Source organism: Myxine glutinosa, chromosome 5 (assembly GCF_964187855.1).
Source record: "Myxine glutinosa chromosome 5, kmMyxGlut1.1, whole genome shotgun sequence".
Lineage (NCBI taxonomy): Eukaryota > Metazoa > Chordata > Myxini > Myxiniformes > Myxinidae > Myxine > Myxine glutinosa.
In genome coordinates this window covers 29,033,613-29,057,202 of record NC_136265.1, presented here as the reverse complement: position 1 = coordinate 29,057,202, position 23,590 = coordinate 29,033,613, and the positions used below count along the sequence as shown (strand labels likewise).

Below are 23,590 nucleotides of genomic sequence, written 5' to 3'. Positions count from 1 at the left end.
GAATCTGTGGAGCTATCACTTTGCCATTATGCAGACATGTCTTTGGGGTCTCTGCCTTCTTCCACCTCCTTTGTTATCTTGCACCATCTGCCCTTTCCATGACCCACCCCCAAGTTTTTACAGTGAACACAGGGTCCACCATCAACTAACTTCTGAGGAAACTCCCAAAATCTACGATCACTCCTCACCTCCACTCATTCGTTCTTTTTACCCCACCTGTGGAACAACTTCCTCACTGTCTCGTCAATCTCACTCTTCTCTCCACGGCTTCAAAACACCTCTTCACCACCATCTTCGATAATCACCGATCCACAACAATGATCTTTTCTACCCCCATCAATCCACCCGAAGCCCACCTCTTTCCAGGCTCCCAGCTTTTCCTTCCACATCCGGGACAGAGCTTGCGGCGGTCTCAATCTTGTTCACCCCTTGTCTCCTCCCCCTTCCCCACACCTATTATTTCTCTAAGTCTCCCTATATTTTGTCCCTAAACCCTTCTGTTAATGTAGCCCCTCCCATACCCTTCATCATGTTATGTCTTGGTACATTCTGTGTTCTAGCTCCTCCATGAGCCTCGACTGGATACAACAAAAAAAAAAAAAATCAAAACGTGGACTGGATTTCAAACGTTCTGTGCGAACTGCACATCGACAATGTGCTGATGCTGTTAGAAGGCGATAACGTTTGAAGCAAGGCTCAAAATGCCAACTTCAAGTTCAATGAAATGAATGAATGAATGAATGATCGTTTTATGGCGATTTTTCCCCGCTGGAGTGGGGGTTAGCCTTGCGGGCCCCATGACGCCTTCAAGTTCAATATTTCACCATATTGGACAAAGCAACAGCTAACACTTCAACAAATACCGAGCCATCAGCAACACCTGCCGATCCCACTGGGCTGTGCACACTGAGAATATTGCAGTTCCTAAAAATATTATTTTACTTTATTTTATTAAATCGAGTTCATAGATCACCTTACGTCACGCAATCTTCAGAAAAAGGACATGGGAATGGTCTTTTCAGCAGTTGCCTTGCATTTCCGATCACTATCTATGTTAGCTTTGTGAACTTTGAACAGCATGGCAAGATAGCTGTATTAGCAAGAATAACTTTGAAGGCAAACAAACGAAGCCGATTGGTCAAACGGAAAAGTTCAGAGCCGAACCTTCTCCCAACTCCTCTCGGAAACATTTATCATTTTTGAACAATCTATATATTAAAGTAGCGGCAGTTTTTTGTCCATCCGTCTGTCTGTCACACTAGAATCATCACGGTGTAAGACGGCCGACTCCACTGACTACCATTTTAATTAATATGCTGTTCAGGCCGAACATATTGTCAAACCTGTCATACATCACAATTGCCATGCTCTACCTTAACGTTTTTCATTCAGTGTGAAACAAACAAACCGATTGTTAAAATGACCATTAAATATCGAAAGCATAGACGTTACGGATCTTCCAACGACACAGTATGTATAGGCCTTAGGCTTCATGCCTCACCTTTAGGCAGCTAACGGACAAATTAAGCCCATGTTTCTTAATACAGTAGTATCGTTTTCGTAATAATAATATAGTAAATGTAACCATAACACTTTAATCCCAATGTCATGAATGCAAAGTTAATGGGTTGAAGCGCTGTAAGTTTCATGAATCAATGACAAGTGGTGTACGGTACTAATAACCATTAGGAATTAGGAATTAGCCCAGGTTTCTTAATACAGTATTGTTTTCATAATAATGATAACGTAACGTTAATATTATAGTAAATATAATCGTAACACTAATCCCTTCATAGTGACTGCAAAATTACTGGAGGTTAAAATATATCATATATCACAATCGCCATGCTCTACCTTTGCATTTTTCATTCAGTGTGAAACAAAGAAAGCGATTGTTAAAATCGTATCAAAATTCAGTGTGAAACACAAATATACGCGTCATGGGTCTTCCAACGACACCGTACGTATAGGCCAATACAACTGTACTAACCAATGCTCATTATTAAAGGGGTGTATTATTTCAGAACCCACGATGTAATCTCCCACGGCCAAGAAGGGCTTTTATCATTGAAGATAATAAATCGTACCGCAATGACATATTAATACTATACTAATTGCCTATACACTGCCCAAACGAAGGGAGGGTTTTCAGTGGAACCCTGTTCCACAGGCCCCTGCTAATCTTTGAGAAAAAGACACCAAAGAAACATGTTAAAGACTAAATTGGCTCTGTTGTTGCATCACTATGCAGCACAACTTTTGTCTCAATCTTGCTGTTGCTCTGCCCTCAGCACATGGCAAATTTTGATTGGTTGAGATGGTGTACAATTTTGCCAAAGTACTGCTGAACTGAGGGTTTTTGGAAGTGCAAATACAATGATTTGTGTTCCACAGTGTTTAAATATATAATTCAACTGGAAAATAAATAATTTTTTTTTTTTTTTTTAAGAACATCGAATCGGAAGTTTACTGCGGTCGACGCACCCTCTTTTACACCACCTTATTTAACACATTAAATTAGTTATTCGTGCCTGTTGTTTGTTTGACGTCCCTACAAACAGCAAGTTTCCCGTTCTGAATGACTTTCAATTTGTTTGTCCACCGGGCAAGGGAGAAGGGGAAGAAAAAAAAAAAAAAAAAAAAAAAAAAAAAAAAAAAACAATGACAGCACTGTGGTCACAACCTAGACACTAAATATATATTTTTCACCTCTGTCCATTCAACTCCCTCATTCTTGCTGTTGAAGGTATTATACAATTAATCTGAGAGCCTTTACAGTTTGGTTCAATATCAATTACGAGTGACGGACAGCTGGGTCTGGTTTCAGGCAACTTGTGCACCCACTCCAAACAGGAGAAGCAGGAATGAGTTATGTTATTGTCATCTCTGGGGTATATAGATTGCAGTAGATCTTGGCAATTGCAGTAGATCAAGCCTCAAGAATATTAGAGGTGTATTGAGTTTCCAAGTTTCCACCCTCCCACTCTGTGATAAACAACCTTTTGTTCATAGAAACCTGTACATGGTCATTCGAGGTACATGACTGCTATTAGCGCGACTGAAATGCATTACAAAAAAATCCGGTAAAGGGCCGATTGGGAAACGTGCATTTAACGCTGTTCAAAACTTGCGTAACACCTTGTTTTTTTTTTGTTTGTTTTTTGTTTTTAATGGAGGTGCATATGGGTTTGATTAAACCTTACTAATAATTTAACATTCAACCCAAACATAGCCAATGAAAATCTGACACAACGAAGCCAGTCAGTGTATAATCAGCAGAGGTCGTTTCAGGCCTAATATGTTAGGTCCATCAGGAAACAAGATGGCAGCCGTATCATTTAGTCTGGACACGATGGTTGGTGGACTCAAGCGACAGAGTTGGAGGTGTTCCGGCAGCTGCCCGACCAATGGGTGCACATTTTAAAAAAACAACCCCAACAACAACACAAAGCTCTTGTAGACCTGCGACATCTCGCATTTAATGACCTTGCTCCTCTGCGCGATCGGGACGAGATAGCATACAATTTGCCAAATTCAGAGACAAAGTACTGCTGAAGTGCAGGGTTGTGTTCTGATTCATGCTCCAAAGTGTTAAAAATATATAATTCAATTGAAATCAAGCAATTCCTCAATCATATAAATATACTGATGGACAGACAGAGTGAACCGATTGCTTAATCCCACTTTGCGCTCCACATGCGATGTAAGAAGAAAGGACTGTTCATGCCTACCTGGGAGCAGCAGTAGTGGAATTGATGAGTGGTGGTGTGGCTGAAGTAAAGCCAGTGGTGTAATTAAGGAGCGTAGAAGGAGTGACATTCAGACAGTAGTGAGATATGTCTGGCTGAATGGTTGGTAGAGATGCCTGGTACATGATGCTTCCAATGCCAAGCCACAGAGCCACTACCAGGCCAACCAGTAGCCCGGATAAAGCACCCTACACATCACCAAACACAGACATGTCGACAATCACTTGGGTGGGGGTGAGACACAAAACTTCCCATCAAACTGCTGACAGAGGTCTGCTAAACACCACACCACCATCAGGGCAAATGTCACTAGCCTTAGCCATTCCGAAAATAACTGTTGGGAGTGCAATCATAAAGTGGAAGACCACAGGAAACACCAACACAAATGTCATAGCATCTGTTGGAAAGCACATAGCTGCATGTAGTATAATTTGCTGGGGGGGGGGGGGGGGGGGGCACAGTAGTACAGCAGATGCAGTGCCCACTGAAGGTTAGAGCAGGAATTTGTTTTTTGTTCATGGTGCCAACGATAGCTTGCCGAACCTTCGCGAAGGACACCATGGGACCACTGCCGGCATGCGACACCCAGCTTAACAACCATCCGAGGGACAGCCTCACATTGATGCGTAGCCCTGCTTATGAAACACCGGGATGACAGTTTATAGCTGGGTCGAGATTCAAATCCAAGCTAAACATCTCAGAAACTAGCGTGCATTTCTTCCGGATATTCTGCCAACCCACGTCAGATACAGCAAGTCACTAAAACAACAATATATCACCAAGAGGGAAGAGTGGCCTGCAACAAATTTAGAGAGTAGACAAGATTCACCCTGGCATCAAACCGCCACGTTGTAACCAAAGGATTTGGAGTCATTGGAATGGCAAGCACAAGTTGAGTTTGGGCTCGACCGAGTCATTTAGTCAATGGGATGCATCGGACACCAATTGTGGGCTCGGCAACAAACTCCAAAAGAATGGGCCACAGAATGCAAAAAAACCGTGAACAATATCTCCTCGGACCAATCAAAAACGAGTAAATTATGTTTGAGTGGTTGGTCTAGACTAATTGATGCAAGGGTAGGCCCTAAAAGATAGCAAACGGCCCAACACCAAGGCTCGTTATGAAATATCAATGAAATAACATTTCTGAAGACTTTCCATGGAGTGACATACATTACATGACAAAATACTCACCAAAGAATTAGTCCACGGAAAGAATATTCCAGCACAAAAAAGACCAAGAAGAGGACCTCCCAGCATTCCAAAAATACTTATGGCAGCCTAGATGCCATGGGAGCAATGGGATCGAAAAGCAAGGAATAAAAACAAAACATTTACAGTATATATCAGCAACTTCATCTTGGTGAACAAATATGGTAAGGGTAAAAAGGAAGGAAAGGAAGGAAGGGGTTGCAGAAGAGGAAGAAATACGAGTCAGAATAAAAGGAAGAAAGATTTACTCATTTTTAAATGAAAGTCCAAATTCAGACAAAATCCAATAATTGTACGTTTTGGTTGAGGATCACAAACCAAAATATAAATAACGGGGCGAAGGTTGTTCAACAACATGGTGGAGCGATTAGATGAGCATTCCAAACAGTTACCTGCAACACAGATCCCATGTATGAAGCGATGAAGGCAATGGCCAAGCAAAGTAATCCGTAGCCAAAGGCTGGAACACAGGTAGGTAGTCCAGGTGAGCCAAGCATTACAAGATCAGGTCATATATCCACCAGCAATTGAAGTGCAGAGTGTTCACAACACTGACACGCACCCAGGACTTTGGAAAGGAGGGTGGCACGACGTTCCGTCATGTCGCGATGCCATGGACGAATGAAATCCTCCATCGTCACAGTTGCCAAAGAGTTGAATGCGGATGAGATCGTGCTGAGTGAATAAAAGTGAAGGAAACCATTAGAACGGTGCACACCTGTACAAGGGAGCTTCCTGTCAAAGTCACAATAATACGAGTCCCCTTACAAGGAACTTTAATGGATGATGCAGCCATGAGGCCCATCAAAGCCTGCACAATGCTTCATTGTCCATGCTCTATTTGTAAAATGTTGAGCGTCAAACCAAGTGAGCAGCACTTTGGTAGGACTCAGCCGGGGTTGAAACCACAGATTTTCCAGACCCGGAGCAGATTCTCCATCCATTACACCACAGTCTAGTTTTTATTCGAAGCAAACATAACTGGGCTCATGGAGGAGCTTCATGACAGTAAACGTTAACATCCTGATAATGAAAAGGTGTGGCCATCGAACAAGCTCAGGGATAGGTTAGCACTCTGCTAACTTGAATGGAAAAACGAGAAACGGATAATCTCAATTAATGGGAAAAGACCCAATGATGGATGAGAGAGCTACACCAGGTACGGGGGACGGCGAATGGTGGTGGTGCAATGCTTTGTGTGAAAAGAAACATTGGAGGAAAGGATAAGACCGAATAGAAGCGGATTTAACAAGTGGAAGAAAAAGAGAACAAAGGGATCAAGGTTGTTGGAAACAGATGCGCAGCCTGGGAAAAGTGTAAAAATTTGAAATGAAGGGCTAGTCATGACTATACGACAACAACAACAACAGGCATTTTAAAGGCCATTTTCCCTGCAAAAGCGGGGGTTAGCCCTGCGGTCCCCATGACAATCTTCTCCATTTTGCCCTATTTTCTGCATCTCCCCTTGTTAACCCCCTTGCCCGCATTTCTTCTTCGACCATCTTTAAGGTGGGTTTTCACGGGACACGCGAACGGTTCGCGAAGGATGCGAATGTCGAAAAAATGGCAAAGTCCAACATTCGTATTTTAGGCTCCAAAAGTTCGCCAAACATGCGCGGGGGTTTGGAAGCATCGTCAATTGTTCGCAGGAGTCGTTTTTTGTTCGGCGGGTATTTCAAAAATGTTTGAAACAGGATGCGAACAATTGACGACGCTTCCGAACCCCCGCGCATGTTTGGCGAACTTTTGGAGCCTAAAATACGAATGTTGGACTTTGCCATTTTTTTGACATTCGCATCCTTCGCGAACCGTTCGCGTGTCCCGTGAAAACCCACCTTTAGCCAAGTCTTTCTCGGTCTTCCCCGTCCTCTACTTCCTTCCACATTCATTTCCATCACTCTTCTCAACCAGTCACTTTCATCCTTCCTCAACACATGACCAAACCATCTCAAACTGTTTCTCTTCACAGCATCCATCACAGGCTCTATTCCCATCATCTTTCGCAATTCATCATTTGTCTTCCTCTCTCTCAACGATACTCCACACATCCACCGAACCATTCGCATTTCCACCCTTTCCAGCCTTCGTTGCTGCTCTACTTTCATTACCCATGTCTCGCTCCCATAAATCATAACACTTCTCACATGCAGCATACACCTTTCCCTTCAGCTTCAACGACACTCGCCTCCTCGTCAGCACGCCACTCAGTTCCCGAAACTTCTTCCATGCACATCTCACTCCAGCAACCGTTGCTGAGTCTGATCCACCTTCTCCATTCAGTATGTCTCCTAGGTAACAAAATGTTTTCACACCTTCCAGCTTCACGCCGTTTCCAAGATCCAACTCAACATTTCCTCCATCTGCAGCTCCCTCTGTGCACACCTTACACTTGAATGTAGCTGCCACACTGGTTAATGACCCTCTCAAACCACTACATTTTTGATGAACCCACTCAGCGCACATTGTACATTGAATCGAGTTCACTCCGACACCCTTCCTGCACAAAGCACATGGCCACTTCCCAGTTCTTTCCACCTCACCACATGCTTTACCACTTGCCATCACCTTTGTTTTTCCGATATTCACCTTCAGACCTTTCGTCTCCATACATTCCTTCCACTTGTTCATCTTCTCCTTCAGTCCATCCATACTTTCTGCAATCAACACCAGATCATCTGCATACAACAACTCCCACGGTAAACCCTCCTTTACGTTCCGAGCCAGCACCTCCATCACAGCTACAAATAGTAGTGGACTTAGTACCGACCCCTGATGCACTCCCACCTTCACCTCAAACTCACCGCTGTTCCCGTCCTTCGTCCTTACAGCTGTGCGCGCTCTTTTGTACATTATCACTACTCTGATCAACCATTCCTCCACTCCTAACTTCCTCAATGCCCATGTCACTACTTCACGTGGAACCCTATCGAATGCTTTCTCCAGATCAACAAACCCAAGAAACAACTTCTTCCTCTTCTCCATGTACTTCTCCTGCAACTGCCTCACAATAAAAAGCGCGTCTGTCGTTCCTCTTCCTGCATAAATCCAAACTGCATTTCGTCAATCTTCACTTTCTCCTAATCCTCCTCTCTAACACCCTTTCCAATACCTTCATTCATGCTCCAATAACTTTATCGCTCGATACGAGCCACAGTCCAGAGGGTCACCTTTCCCCTTGTATAGAGGGACGAGGGTACACAGTTCCCATCCACTGGAATGCGGCCTTCTTTCACCACCAGATTACATATCTCTGTCATTCTCTTCACACCCCAATTTCCACTGCCTTCAAACAAACATATCTCCCACAACACCCGTCGGCCCTCCCGCTTTTCTACTCTTCATTGCTTTAATCGCTTCCTCAACTTCCTTCTCGGTTATCTTCTCTGCCGGTCCTAAAACTGGGTTACTCTCTATGTTGCCATCCCATTCATTCTCTGCATTCAACAGTATTTCCATATATCTCTTCCATCTTCCTTTAATTCCATCTGGGGCCACAACGATTTGTCCCACTATGACTATGACTATGACTATGACTATATATATATATATATTATTATATATATATATATTATATATATATATATATATATATATATTATATAATATATATATATATATATTATATATATATATATATATATATATATATATATATATTATATATATATATATACATATATATATATATATATATATATATATATATATATATATATATATATATAGTTGCGGATATGGGATTTGGCCTCCATCCATATCCGCTTGTAAATATTCCCTATTTCCCCAATACTTCCCAACTATCCCCAATCCCCCATTCCCTAGTCCCATTGTCTGAAAACAACATTCTGTAGCCCCGATCTTCCCCTATTTCCCCCATTTCCCCCATTATATGGTCGCATCCAGGTTCACCGCACTCTCACGTAGACAACTATAGGACATCTTGCTAGTTATTCTTAGTCTATGTCAGTTAAGGACTCGTTTCCATTAATTCTGACTCTTCGTTGCACCAGAATGTGATTGTATGGCAACCGTTAGAAAGTTTAGGACCTCCCAATACCTCCCCGCAGCTCTTCCTCATGGTACAACAACAACAACAATAATAACAGCGGCGGCGGCGCGGGGAGTGTGCGTCCTCACTCCGGCTTGGTTAGCCGCCATTGAACATGTGCTCCGACGGGGTTACCACGCAGGGGCTCGCTGTCAGCTCCTCGTCAAGGGCGGAGCCCGGTAACCCCCCGCACCCAATAAAAGCGGCGGACCGATTCCATCTGGGGCGGAGCTAACGAGCCGAGGGCGTGTCACTCCCCGCTGGACATGCGCAGGAAGAGGGAGGTGACGGTCAGATGCACCCCCAGCTTGGAGAGAGAAGACGCCACCCTCCTAGCGCTGAGAAATACCTCCCCGCATCTCTGGACCGGACCGGGTCAATTCTGCCCCTGAGCCAAGGTGCACTTGAGCTATCGACTGCCTGCCCTTCCTTGCCATCAATCCCTGTGTAAGTCAGTCTTGTCCCGTTTGTCTGTGGTCTGTCGGGAATAAGATAAGACTGTGTCTAAGTGCCCATCTTGCTGTGCTTTACCTCTTACCGTGTAATCTACCCGTTTCTGCATCACCAATTATATCCTCCTCCGGAGGTCTTGAGAACTGTACCCCTTGTGTCGTTACATTAATCCCAGCCGTTGTGTCCTTTCCTTTCCTTCATTGATTTAGCATAGCGCGATTTGGCCAACGTTCGAGTGGAATCGGCGGGATAGGGTTCTAATCGGGAGTACCTGTGCGGACGTGGTAATACCAAACCGCTCGGTAAACTAACATCTAACACCGCGTCTGTAACAATATATATATCTATATATATATCTATATATATATATATCTATATATATATATCTATATATATATATATATATATATATATATATATATATATATATATATATACAGTATATATATATGTTTCAATGTCCCAATTGAAAAAGTCAAAACTTTACATGGGGTGTACTTACTTTTTCACGTGACTGTATATATATATCCCCCATCCAAAAACTTGATCTTTTCTTACCCCCATCGATACACCCCCTTTTTCAAATTCTGTTTTCTTTCCTGAAATTCCCAGTAGTGTCTATTTGTTATATACCTTGTACTCCCTTACACCTTCACCCCCCCCCCCCCCCCCCAGCCCTCTCCCTTACACAGATCGACCGATGTTCCTGTTATCTCCAGTTGTTGTCCTCTTTTCTTTTCTTTTTGTATACAGAATCCAGGCTCGTGTAAGAGCTAACACATTGAACGAACACATTTTTTTTTTTTTTGTTAAACCAAAGCTTTCAGAATCATTGGAATCTCCCGAGATGAAGCTAACTCCGAAGACATTTCACTCACTCACTCACCGCAGGCAGGTAGGTGGTCTTTGTCTTCTACCGACTGCTCTCTGGCCTTGCCCCCCCAGCTCTCTCTGGGCTCTGTCCCGCAAATATTCCTACAGGTCGCGCAAGATCTGCCAGTAACCCTCTTCTGGTGAAACTGCCAAAATCAAGACTCTGCTCACCTTCACTCCTTCATTCCTCTTTAATCCCACCTCTGGAACAAACTCCCTCATGCTCTTCAATCCCACTTCTCCCTCCAGATCTTTAAAACAGTTGTTCACCACAATCTCTTATCTCCCCCCATCCAAAACCTTGATCTCTTCTACCCCCCCCCCCCCCCCCCCCCGTTTATTCACCCCAAATCCACTCTTTTTTTGGAAATACCGACTTTTTCTTTCCTGGAAGTTCCAGCAGTGTCCATGCGTTTTATACTTTCCCACCCCCCTCCCACCCCCCCCCACCCCCCGCCTTCACATGCCTCCTCCCCACAAAGCCCTCTCCCTCCCACAAATCTTCCGTTGTCCCTGTTCTCTGCTGTTGTGCTTGTGTGCTTCCCTCTCTCCCATCTTGCCTCTCGCTCCCTTTTTTGTGTCCGTTTTTTTTTTTTTTTTGCGATTGATGTTAGCTACTACACGAGCCTCGATCTTGTATACGGGGGGGGGGGGGGGGAAGTGGGCGGAGAGTCTTGATTTTGGCAGTTTCAACAGAAGAGGGTTGCTGGCAGATCTTGTGCGACCTGTAGGAATATTTTGGGAACAGAGCACAGACAGAGCAGGGGGAGCAAGGCTGGAGAGGAGTCGGTAGAAGACAGAAAGACCACCTACCTGCCTGCGGTGAGAGAGAAACGCCCTCAGAATCAGCTTCATCACGGGAGATTCCAATGATTCTAAAAGCTTTGGTTTCTACAGCGTGAAGCCGACCTAGGTGCGAGGCAGGAGCACCAGCCCAGAGGGGAGAGCAGTATTCCATTGAGCTGCGGATGAAAGCCTTGCATGTGGTGAGGAGCTCAGGTGTGCCAAGGAAGGACTTCGCACGACAGAGGATGCCAAGTCGGCGACTGGCTTTGGAGGCCAGCTTGGAAATGTGGTTTTTCCCAGGAAAGGTCATGGCAGATATTGAGACCCAAAAGCTTGAGTGACAGAACTTCTTCAAGAGGATTATTCAGAAAGTAGATGGGAGGGTTGTCCAGACGGTCTTTTCAGAGAGACATCGTAAGAGTGTGAGATTTGTCAGGATTGAAGGACATGTTCCACTTGTTTGCCCAGTCTGTGATTTTGTCCAGGTCTGGAGAGAGGAGGCTGCTGCCTGCCAATCTGAGGGATGAGGTATGGAGCGGAGGAGAGAGGAGTCATCAGCAAAGAGATAGAGAGGATTTTCCACAGAGTTGGAAAGATCATTAATGAAAACCAGAAAAAACACAGGGCTCAGAACACATCCTTGAGGATCTCCAGCCTGAACAGGAAGGAGAGAAAAGAGAATTCCATTCAGGGCCACACGTTGACTGCTACCAGAAAGGAAGTGCTTGTGTGCTTTCCTCTCTCTCCCTCTCTTGTCTCCCCGCTCCTTTTATTATACGTTTTGTGTGGTTCTGTTTGTGGTTTTATGTGTTGGCTCTTAAATGAGCCTCGACTTTGTATTCCAAAAAAATAATAATTAGCCATCAAACTTGATGTCATGTTCCCTCTTGAATACAAGTTAAACTACATGGTTCATAGAACACGTTACTCTGTACAGTGTTCAGGTATAATAATAATAATAATGCATTTATTTTATATAGCGCTTTTCAGGAAGCCCAAAGACGCTTTGACAGAGTGCAAAACATAATGCATAGCAAAACATAAAAACAATTGCAAAAAAAGAAGAATCAATAGGGAAATATTCAAAGCACAAAGGAGGGAGAAGGAGAGGAGATAGTCAGGGGTTAGATGCTGTGGGTTAAATGTTGAATGCAGTGTTGAACAGGTGGGTCTTGAGTGATGTTTTGAATGTGGTGAGTGAGGAGGAGTCTCTGATGGTGTGAGGTAGCGAGTTCCAGAGGGTGGGAGCAGCGATGGAGAAGGCCCTGTCCCCCCAGGATCTAAATTTGGTCCGGATGGGGGGGGGGGTCAGGAGGTTGGTACCAGCAGAGCGGAGGTTGCGGGTGGGAGTGTGTCTGGAGAGGTCAGCCAGGTAGGATGGGGCCAGGTTATGGAGGGCTTTGTAGGTCAAGAGGAGGATTTTGTACTGGATTCTCTGGGAGATGGGGAGCCAGTGAAGCTTGTAAAGGACGGGGGTGATATGGTCACGGGTCCGGGAATGGGTGAGTAGACGGGCAGCGGAGTTCTGAATGTATTGGAGTTTATTGGTGATTGTTGAGGGTGAACCATAAAGGAGGCTATTGCAGTAGTCCAGACGGGAAGTGATGAAGGCGTGGATGAGGGTTTCTGCAGCCACTGAGGAGAGGGATGGACGGAGACGGGCGATGTTTTTCAGGTGAAAGAAGGCTGTCTTTGTGATCTGTTTAGTGTATTTGTCAAAGGAGAGGGTTTGGTCAAAGATGATGCCAAGATTCCGGATGTGAGGGGAGGTGGATACTGGGAAACCGTCGATGTTGAGGGCAAAGTTATGGGTGGACTTGGTGAGCGTTTTTGGGCCAATGATGATTATTTCAGATTTATCACAGTTAAGTTTGAGGAAGTTGATTTGAAGCCAGGATTTTAATCCAGTGATGCAGTTTGTCAGGATAGAGTGGGTGGCGGTGGAGATGGACTTGGTGGAGATGAAAAGCTGGATGTCATCAGCAAAGCAGTGGAATTGGAGACCATGACGGCGGAGTAAGTGACCGAGGGGGGACAGGTAAAGGATGAAGAGGAGGGGGCCAAGAACTGAACCTTGGGGGAGGGGAGCAGTGGGGGATTTGCAGTTATTGATGGAGATGAACTGACGTCTGTCAGAGAGGTATGATTTAATCCAAGAGAGGGCAGTGCCGGTAATGTTAAAGGTGGTTTCAAGTCGGGTGAGGAGGATGGTGTGATCGATGGTGTCAAAGGCGGCGCTGAGGTCGAGGAGGATGAGAATGTTGAGGTTGCCAGCGTCAGAGGAGAGGAGAAGGTCGTTGGTGATTTTGAGGAGAGCAGTTTCAGGACTGTGGTTGGAGCGGAATCCGGATTGGAATGTTTCATACAGGTTATTGGCAGAGAGGTGATGTTTGAGTTGAGTGGCTACAGCGCGTTCCAAAACCTTTGACAGAACGGGTAAGTTGGAGATGGGTCTGAGGTTATTTAGGGTGTCAGGGTTTAGTCCAGGTTTTTTCAGAATGGGGGTAACAGCAGCAATTTTGAGGGATGGTGGGACGATGCCTGTAGACAGGGAGGAGTTTATTGTTGCAATGATAAGTGGAGAGAGAGCAGGAAGGGAGGCCTTGACAAAGCTGGAGGGGATGGGGTCAAGAGTGCAGGTGGCAGTTTTCATTCCGATGAGGAGTTCAGAGAGGTCAGTAGGGGAGACTGGGGAGAATTGAGACAGGGGATGGCAGGATAAGGGGGGGCAGGTGGTTTGAGGGGGAGCGGGTGTGGCGGTGGTCAAGCTGTTGTAGATGTTTTCAATTTTGCGTTGGAAGAATGAAAGGAAGGAGATGCAGTTGTCTATTGTGAATGACTGGGTGGTGGTGTTCAGGGGGCTGAGGAGTTTGTTTATTGTAGAGAAGAGTGCTTTTGGGTTTCCGGAGCCAGAGTGGATAATTTGAGAGTAGTAGGCGGAGCGGGCGTGGGAGAGGGCATCTTTATAGTGTTGTATGAGGTCCTTGTAGGCCTGGGAGTGAACTGTGAGACCTGTTTTATTGCGGAGTCTTTCAAGTTGGCGAGCACGAGTTTTCATCAGGCGGAGTTCAGGGGTAAACCAGGGAGCAGAATGGGTGAAAGAAACTGTTTTGGTTCTTATAGGCGCAAGTTGGTCAAGGCAGGAGGAGAGAGTGTGGTTGTAGTAGTCAGTGAGGTCAGAAGGGGTGTGGAGGTCAACGAAGGGAGAAGTGGACATTTTTTCAGAGAGGGTCGATGAGAATGAGGTAGGTGAAAGAGCGTTTAGCTTACGGAAGTTGATAGTGCGATAATGCCTTGGTGCTGGGGTGGGGATGTTGATGGTCAGAGTGATGGCTAGGTGGTCAGAGAGAGTGAGGTCGGAGCCAGAGAGATGGTGCAAAATTAGTCCAGTAGAGCAGACAAGGTCCAAAATGTGACCACGGTTATGGGTAGGAAAGTTGACATGTTGAGTGAGGTTAAAGCAGGTGAGTAAATCAGTGAAGTCAGTGGTTAGCGTGGAGTCAGTGGAGTCCATGTGGATATTGAAATCACCAAGGAGGAGGATTGAGGGGGAGAGGGAACATAGCTGGGTCAGAAAGTAGGAGAAGTCAGACAGGAATGATGGGTGTGGTTTGGGAGGGCGGTAGACAACAGCCATGACTGACTGTGTGTGACCAGAGAGTTTAAAAGCCAGGTGTTCAAATGATGGAGCAGATGAGATGGAGATGAGGTTGGTCTTGATGTCTTGTCGGTGAATAACGGCAATTCCACCACCTCGGCCCTCCGAGCGTGGTTTATTGATGTAAGAATATCCATTGGGTGTGGTGAGGTTGAGCGTGTAGTAGTCCAGTGGTTGTTGCCAGGTCTCAGTGAGACAGAGAAAGTCCAGTTTATTTTCCAGGATGTAGTCGTTCAGGATGAGGCATTTGTTGTTGAGGGACCGGGTATTGAACAGGGTGAGCTTGATGTTGTTTTGTATGGCGGGTATGAATCCAGGTGATTTGGCCAGGGTTCGCAGACAGGAGGTGCGATTTTGTGCGTTGTTGTGACCAGGTGTGTTGGGACGATGAGTGGGAGTGCGCTGAGCCGACCAGAGGATGGGGATGGAGTGACCTGATTGTAAATAAACAAACTTACGACTGGAGCCACGGTGAATGTACCTGGGTCGACGCAGGAGTCCATTCGATTTGAGAATCTTGTTTAAAGATTTAAAGGTATGTTGTAGCGGTTACCGCTGGATGCACACAATCGCCTTGCACCGGCCAGAACACGGCCAGACGCGCCTCTCCCGGGCATGCCCGGACTCACTGTTCCCGGGCACGCCCGAACCTCCCGGGCACGCCCGCTATCGACTTTCCAGGGCTCGCCCAGAGCGTCCGGGCATGCCCGCTATCGCCTTTCCAGGGCTCGCCCAGAGCGTCCGGGCATGCCCGCTATCGCCTTTCCAGGGCTCGCCCAGAGCGTCCGGGCATGCCCGCTATCGCCTTTCCAGTGCTCGGCCAGAGCGCCCGGGCACGCCCAGCCTCGACTTGCCAGGCCGCAGCCAAACACGCCCGGGCAGGTCCAGACTCGCCTTTCCAAGGCTCGCCCTTGACACCCGGGCATGCCCGGTATAGCTTTTGCCGGGCAAACTTCCCGACATAAATATGTATATATATTGCTGCCCAAAAAACGGGCTTGAGAGAATACCTGAGCTGTTTTGTTTCAATAAAGCAACTCGGACGAATTCCGTCTTTGGTCGCGTCAATTCTTTCGACTCGCGTTGGAGCGCACGGTTCCTTCAATGTACTTGTTTAAAACGATTCCGGAACTTTAGCGTTATGGAGGCAGTCTTGTACACCAGTCTATTTAACATGTCCAAGTAGTAATAAAATGGAGGGTCTTGGAAATGACAAGAAGGCGATTTGTGTTCTACAGTCTTCAAGTATATAATTATGTTTAAACAAAATAAAGATTGCAAAAGTCGTATAAATAAATAAATTCCGGAAGTTTACCACCATTTTACTGCCATTGACACAGTGGCTACTACACCACCCTTTCTAACACATTACACATTCGTTATCCATGCCCGTTTGGGTCCTTTATGACGTCTTTAAAAATAGCAAGGGTTCCTTACCTAAGAGCACCACTAAAAAGGCAGGCAACGAACAAGCCGGGCAATCCCGGAAAGTCGCGCAGAACATCCATGACGAAATATAGGACCATCTGGGGCAGACGGAAAGAGTAGGCTTAAAAACACATCAGCAAAGTCAATGCAGCAACTTCACAATACGCTCAGAATAAAATTACCTGGTCGTTACTTTCCACCTTGTGCATGACCATAGGGTTGCACTCGCCGTAACGAGCGAACATCACAAGGCCGACCAGGCTGGTCAGGGCCAGCATCACTTGTTGACAAGGGAACACTACATAACAAGCACTGGGCTCAGGTGGAGAGGGGGGGGGGGGGGGGGGGAAATGTAGACAGAAACCAAAAAAAAGATAGGTGACAAAGCTTGGGAATCTTTGACAGAGGAAATAATAATATAAAAACCATTTGGGAATCAGGGGAAAGGGGGGAGGGAGGGGGGGGGGGGAGTTATGATCACAATCTAGCTTGAGTACATAAATCCTTGCAGGGAGAGCTTTAAGGAGTCTTTGGTCTTGTCAAAAAATGTTGAACATGATAAACCAGTCAGCATCAATTCCACATTTATGGCCTAGTGGAACAAAACCTACGTCAAATTGGCTAAAGGCTGTTCATTCCCACCAATCTCATGTATGGCTGAGTGGAATGAAGGCCTCAGTTTTTGCCCACAAATGCAGGTGAAGATATACATGGCACACAGCAGTTAGCATCAGTTCTACAATAGTTTAAATTGGCATCGACACTTGCAGAGATACCATTTTCAAAATTGCATCCAAAATCCCAAACAGTTTGTTTTCTCACATTTGGGCCTCACGTAGGGAGCGAGAGCTGAGGTAACGCTGAACTTGTGCCTGGTTCACTCCGTACAGTGACAGCATCATGAACATTCCACCCACAGACAGCGTCCAGAACGTATGACGCACAAAGGGGTCTGGGTTCATGCTGAGGAATGAAGGATAAAATAAATACATATCAATAAATAAATAATTAATGAATAGTGAGAATCAGGCTCAGCATGTTTGAGAAGATGGATACAAGGCTTGAAGCAAAAAAACACCCCCTCACCCCCCCAACCTCCCCAAAGTCATGTGACGGTGGGTGTTAATGCACTTCCAACCGTATGGGAACCCAGAAAATAGTTGACCATCGGCATTTATTATTTTGCTTCACCTCAATCTTTTGGAAAATGCTTTATGGCCTGGTTGGCTTTATGCCTCAGTTATTTCATCTGAATATTTGAAATAATCATCAGTATTTCCTCAAAACCACTCTCGAGCTGCAATGCTTCCTCGGATAAACACGAGCGACCATTGCATCATCTGATCATCTGATGCAATGGCTCCAAGATGCTCTTCGATGACAAGTCATAAAAAGTTTAATTTTCTGTTTCTGCGACTTGCGAGTCGCAGGTACTCCCTTTGCGGCCCATCTACGGTGGGCAATGGTGCTGCGGCAGTCTTGGAAATGCATCTTATAATTTTTGAAAGAATTTCTATTGATCGCAACATATACTCCATATCATCATTTTAAGCAGGTTCCATGATATTAGAAAGATAAAGATGTGTAATACCAGCTACCACCAAAGGTGGCGTTATTTTTGCGACAAACATATACATACATAATTATACACAAGCTGGGTCACCCAATCAAGATCAGGTTATATAGACAAGTAAACCATCGAGAACTGGAATGGCACTCAGTAGAGAGCATACCTCTGCCTGGTTGGCCATACAACTCAATGGTGAAGAATCACTTTAAAAATTATACTAGCCGAATCTGAATCCGAATCTTCCTTGTCACACACACAATCTGTCCACGACGTTTCGTACAAATTCGTCCATAACTTTGAGATATCCTGCTTATGTATCGTTTTTGGCCCTATCTCCCAATGGTGAAGAATCACTTTAAAAATTCTAGTAGCCGGATCCGAATCCGAATCCTCACCAAAACCTAATCATTTCGTCCTTGTCACATGCGCTACATCTCTGCCAAATTTCATCCGAATCCGTCCACAACTTTTTGAGACATCTTGTTCACAAACAAACAAGCAAACGGAGAAACGGACAGACAGGGGTGAAAACATAACCTCTGTCCACCTTTGGTGGCAGAGGTAATAAGCTATAGCAAAAATTAACCATGGCAACAAGAGTGCACCATGGCAACGATAAAACAAATGGCTCTGTCCCCCCAAATATTCCTACAGGTCGCACAAGATCTGCCAGCAGCCCTCTTCTGGTGAAACTGCCAAAATCAAGACTCTCTGCTTACCTTCACAAACTCCCCCACACTCTTCAATTGCACTGCTCCCTCAAGGTCTTCAAAACAGCTGTTCACCACCATCTCTTATCTCCCCCAATCCAAAACCTTGATCTTTTCTATCCCCACTAATAAACCCCAAATCCACCTCTTTCAATCTCTGACTTCATTCCTGAAATTCCTTGGTGTCCTTGCGTTTTATACTTCTCCCCCCTCCCCCTTCCCACGCCTCCTCCCCCTCAGCTCTCTCCCTTCCACAGATCTCCCGTTGTCCCAGTTCTCTGCTGTTGTTCTGCTTGTATGCTTCTCTCTCTCTCCCCATCTTGTCTCCTGCTCCCATTATTATATGTTTTATGTGTCCGTTTATGTTTTTTATGCCTCCGCCGACGAAGTCGCTGGGGGCATTACGTTTTCAGGTTGTCCGTCCGGCTGTCCATCCGTCCGTGATAGGTTTTCGTTACCGCGATAACTTGAGAACGTCTAAAGGGATCTTAGTCAAACTTGCCACAGGTATGTATAATGAGGTAAAGATGAACTGATTAGATTTTGGAGTCACGTGGTCAAAGGGCAAAGGTCAGAGGTCATGTTAGGTAAAAATACTTTTACCACGATAACTTGTGAACCAGTGATGAGATTCTGACCAAATTTGGTACACTTATGTATAATGAGGTAAAAATCAAGTGATTATATTTTGGGGTCAAAGGTCAAATCTGTAATAGGTCGATAACTTGAGAACAGCTGAAGTGATCTCATTAAAATTTGGTACGGGTGTGTATAATGATGTAAAGATTAAATGATTAGATTTTGGGTTCAAGAGGTCAAAGGTTAAATGTCAAAGTCTGTAATAGGTCGATAACTTGAGAATGGCTAAAGGGATCCAATTCAAACTTTGAAGATATGTATAATGATGTAAAGATTAACTGATAAGATTTTGGGGGTCCCACGGTCAAAGGTCATGTAAGGTAAAAATGTGCTAACTTGGGCACAGCTGAATGGATTCAAATCAAACTTGACAAGTTCTATAATGATGTAATAATGTGGGCGGAGGCATATCAGTCGACGTCCTGACATCGAAGAGTGCCGTTCTAGTTGTGTTTTGTGTTAGCTCTTACACGAGCCTCAACCTTGTATACAAAAGCAAAGAAAAAAAAATACAAATTATAATAATAATAAAAAGGCATCATTTTCTTGTTTTATGTCAGTTTCTTGGTTTCCAGACGTACGAACATGCATACATACATACATACATACTACAGATAAGACACGGTCTCCACGTTTTTCGAAGTTAAGTCTGTTCACAATTGTATTTTGTCGAAACTGTATTTATCTTTCGGGGTGTGAAGTTATTGTGTGCACCTTTGGTTGTTTCTCGGTGTTTATCTTTCATAAATTGATCGTCTGTTTGCCGTGTCGCGAGCAAGGCCTTTGCCGCGTCGCGAACGATTTGAAATCGAAGTTAAGTGATTGTTCCCATTTGTATTTTCGTTAAAACTGTATTTATTTATGGTGTTGTACGTATATTGTGTCCCGACGAAGATTTTTCGATGCAAATCTTTCATACCTGTATTGAAAATCGTGTTAATTCGTGTCGTGTCTTGAGGCCTTGTACAGTGTACAACCTTGAGGCTTTGTTTTTCTCTCAGCGGTCCGTCGTTTGTGATCCAATAACTTTCGTTCTCTGTATTCCCAGTCTTTTCACCCATAGCCTACTTCCTTGTGTAAATCTCAACTCAAAATAAAAAATAAAAAAATTCGTTCGTTCGTTCTTCGACCACGTGTTTCTCCCCCATTTCCCCAGATAGTTTTCACTGTTATTAACCTTCAGTGTTTACACTTTCCCCTCAAGTTATGTATTCCGTCATATTTTATAACACCTTTTTCTTCTTCTTCTTTAAAAGGCTGCTTTCGACTTGCTCACCAAATCAATTCATCCCAAAAAAAATATCCATCTCCTATAGTGCCTTTTTTCTACATTCCCTAAACTCTCCTGCACTCCATCCTCCATCCAGCGTCCTTAAACGTATTTTTAACTCGGTCACAAGAAACTCATTTTGCAATAAATGTTCGTTTCCCATAAATCGTACACTTTCTAAAATCCAATCTCACCCCTCCCCTCCAAATCTTCCCCATAACCCCTCCCCTCCAAATCTTCCCCATCACCCCTCCCCTCCAAATCTTCCCCATCACCCCTCCCCTCCAAATCTTCCCCATCACCCATCCCTTTCAAATCTCCCCCCTTGCCCCCTCCCTCCTAAACTACCCCCTCACCCCTCCCCGCCAAGACGCCCCCTCGCCCCTCCCCTCCTAGACTCCTGCCTCACCCCTCCCCTCCAAATCTCCCCCATATCCCATCCCTTTCAAATCCCTCCCCTTGTCCCTTCCCTCCCAAACTCCCCCCTCACCCCTCCCCTTCAAATCTCCCCACCCTCATTGCTTCTCAATTTCCCCCCTCTCACCCCCCCTCCTCAAAGCGTCCTCCCCGCTTCTTCCCCCTTCCAACTCTCACCTCCATCTCCCCCAACCTTCTGCCTCGCTCTTCCCCCTCCTCAAATAACACCTCATTGTGCCTCACCCAATCACCATCAAACCTTTTGTCCGCCCATCCTTCCCTTTCTCCGAGCTATTCTGAAATCTCTGACACCTTCAACAGCTCTCCCTACCTCTTCCACCTCTTCCACATCTTACCCTACCCCTCCTCCCCCCTGTTCTGTATCTGATGCTCCCCCTTCCTCTTCATTAACGGTATGGACCTCAAACATCCCGGGCCTTCGTTCAAACTTAACTGATCTCTCCATACAGGTTGCTTCTGTCAAACCAGACGTGATCTGCTTAACAGAAACTTTCCTCCTTTATGATGTCTCTGATTCCTTAGTATCTCTCCCGGGCTACTCCCTCCTCCGGTATGATAGACCTGAGCCTCGTCCTGGAGGCGGGGTTGCTATCTTTATCAAAAACTCTCTTCCTCACTCGCCCTGCACTGCACTCTCTCCACCTCACCCCCAGGAATACCTCTGGCTACGGCTTCCCCTTCGCTCCCACCTCTTGTTCATATGTGTGTTGTACCGTCCACCAAACAATGATGACTCCATCTACATCTCGCTGTCTGATAATATGGACCAACTTCTATCTACTCATCCCAACTCTCTCTTCCTCATATGTGGTGATTTCAACTGTCATCATGCCAGTTGGCTGGGTGTGGGTACCTCTCTCACCAGCCATGGCTCCTCAGCAAAGGACTTCTGCGACTCACTGGGACTGACACAATCTGTCAATTTCCCGACCCGGATCTCAGTCAACGGAACATCTTCTCTTCTGGACTTGGTTATGACTAACTTCCCTGAAAATGTCTGCTGCTCTTCTTCTGCTCCAATCGGATCATCTGATCATGTCCTTGTTAAAGTGGACATCTCTCTGACCATCCTCAGGGAGCCTGCTCAGCGTCGACGAGTCTGGCATTTCACTCAGGCCAACTGGCACGGTCTTCAAGCAGCCATCAATCATCTGGACTGGTCTCCCATCTCTACCACCTCTGACATCAACTCATCCTGGGAATTCTTCCAAAGTAAATTGCTCTCTCTCATTGCCTCCTCACTCTCATGCACAGTTTATCCCATCTCGTCTTCAGTTGTCATACCCTTCCTCCCGTCCATGGTACACGGATTCTTGTGGTGAGGCTGTTGCCCAGAAACAACTTGCCTTCGTCTCCTGGAAAGCAAATCCAACGGAAGGAAATCTCATTTCCTTTCACAAAGCCCGAAACAAGTGTGTGTCCACCCTCAGGAGAGCCAGGAAACAATATCTCTCCGTTTTCAAGACCGAACTCTCTCATCTGTCTCCCTCTTCCAAATCCTGGTGGCGTCTGGTCAAATCCGTTTCTGGTGTTTGTTCCCCCTCCATCCCCTCCCTTACCTCAAACGGCTACACAGCTGACTCCGCACGTGAAAAAGCTGAATGCCTCAACTCTCTGTTTGCCTCTAAATCTTGTGTCCCAAACCCATCCCTCTCTGTACCCACCATACCCAGTCGTACCCTGCTGCTCCTGGACTCCGTGTCCTTTCCTCCTGACAAGGTGGAAAAGTTTCTGTCAACCCTCGACTCTGATTCTGCAACTGGACCCGACGGCATCAGCCCACGGGACCACGGGTCCTAAAATCCTGCTCTGCTGCTCTATCTCACCCTCTCTCTGTTCTCTTCACCCTCTCTTTTGCTCAAGGTCAACTGCCATCTGCTTGGAAATCAGCCAACATCACCGCTTTGCACAAAAAAGGTGCAAAAACATATCCTAGCAACTACAGACCAATCAGCCTTCTCCCAATTATCAGCAAAGTCATGGAATCCATCATTGCTTCGGATATGAAATCTTTCCTCTTCTCCAATGGCTTGATCTCTGATCATCAATTTGGTTTCAGACCAGGTCACTCTACTCTGGACATGCTGCTTCTGCTGTCTCAACAATGGATGGAGGTCCTCAATGCCAAACAGGAAATTAGAGCTGTCTCCCTCGACATATCACGTGCCTTCGACACGGTCTGGCACCCCGCTCTGCTCACCAAACTCTCCTCCTTTGGTATCCATGGAAATCTCCACGCATGGCTGGCGGACTTCCTCTCTAGTCATCGTCAACGTGTGGCCCTGAATGGGTTTCTCTCATCTCCTCTTCCTGTTCAGGCTGGAGTTCCCCAAGGCAGTGTTCTGGGCCCCGTGCTTTTTCTGGTCTTCATCAATGATCTCTCTGACTCTCTTGAAAATCCTCTCTATCTCCTTGCTGATGACTCCACTCTCTGCCGCTCCATTCCTCTTCCCTCAGATCGGCAGTCTGCAGCCTCCTCACTCTCTGAAGACTTGGACAAAATCACAGACTGGTCAAACAAGTGGAACATGTCTTTCAATCCTGACAAATCTCACACTCTTACTATGTCTCTCCGAAAAGATCGACTGGACAACCCTCCCATCTACTTTCTCAACAATCCTCTCCAAGAAGTTCTGTCGCTCAAGCTTTTGGGTCTCACTATCTGCCATGATCTTTCTTGGGAAAACCACATTTCCAAGCTGGCCTCCAAAGCCAGTCGCCGACTGGGCATCCTCCGTCGTGCGAAGTCCTTCCTC

The 23,590-nt window shown here is 45.6% G+C and overlaps 1 protein-coding gene across 10 annotated transcripts in view; it reads right to left on the bottom strand.

Moving 5' to 3' along the window:
• The window catches only part of LOC137412266 (sodium-dependent multivitamin transporter), a 50,996-nt gene that overhangs the window by 5,020 nt on the left and 22,386 nt on the right, over positions 1–23,590 (bottom strand). For all 10 annotated transcript variants that reach the window (XM_078777779.1, XM_068097520.2, XM_068097521.2 and 7 more), the window contains 7 exons: positions 17,030–17,170; positions 16,390–16,519; positions 16,217–16,305; positions 5,524–5,636; positions 5,354–5,421; positions 4,944–5,030; positions 3,732–3,937 (listed from right to left, as the gene is read on the bottom strand). In XM_078777779.1, coding sequence (XP_078633905.1) covers positions 3,732–3,937; positions 4,944–5,030; positions 5,354–5,421; positions 5,524–5,636; positions 16,217–16,305; positions 16,390–16,519; positions 17,030–17,170 — 834 coding nt within the window. The remainder of the gene's footprint in view (positions 1–3,731; positions 3,938–4,943; positions 5,031–5,353; positions 5,422–5,523; positions 5,637–16,216; positions 16,306–16,389; positions 16,520–17,029; positions 17,171–23,590) is intronic.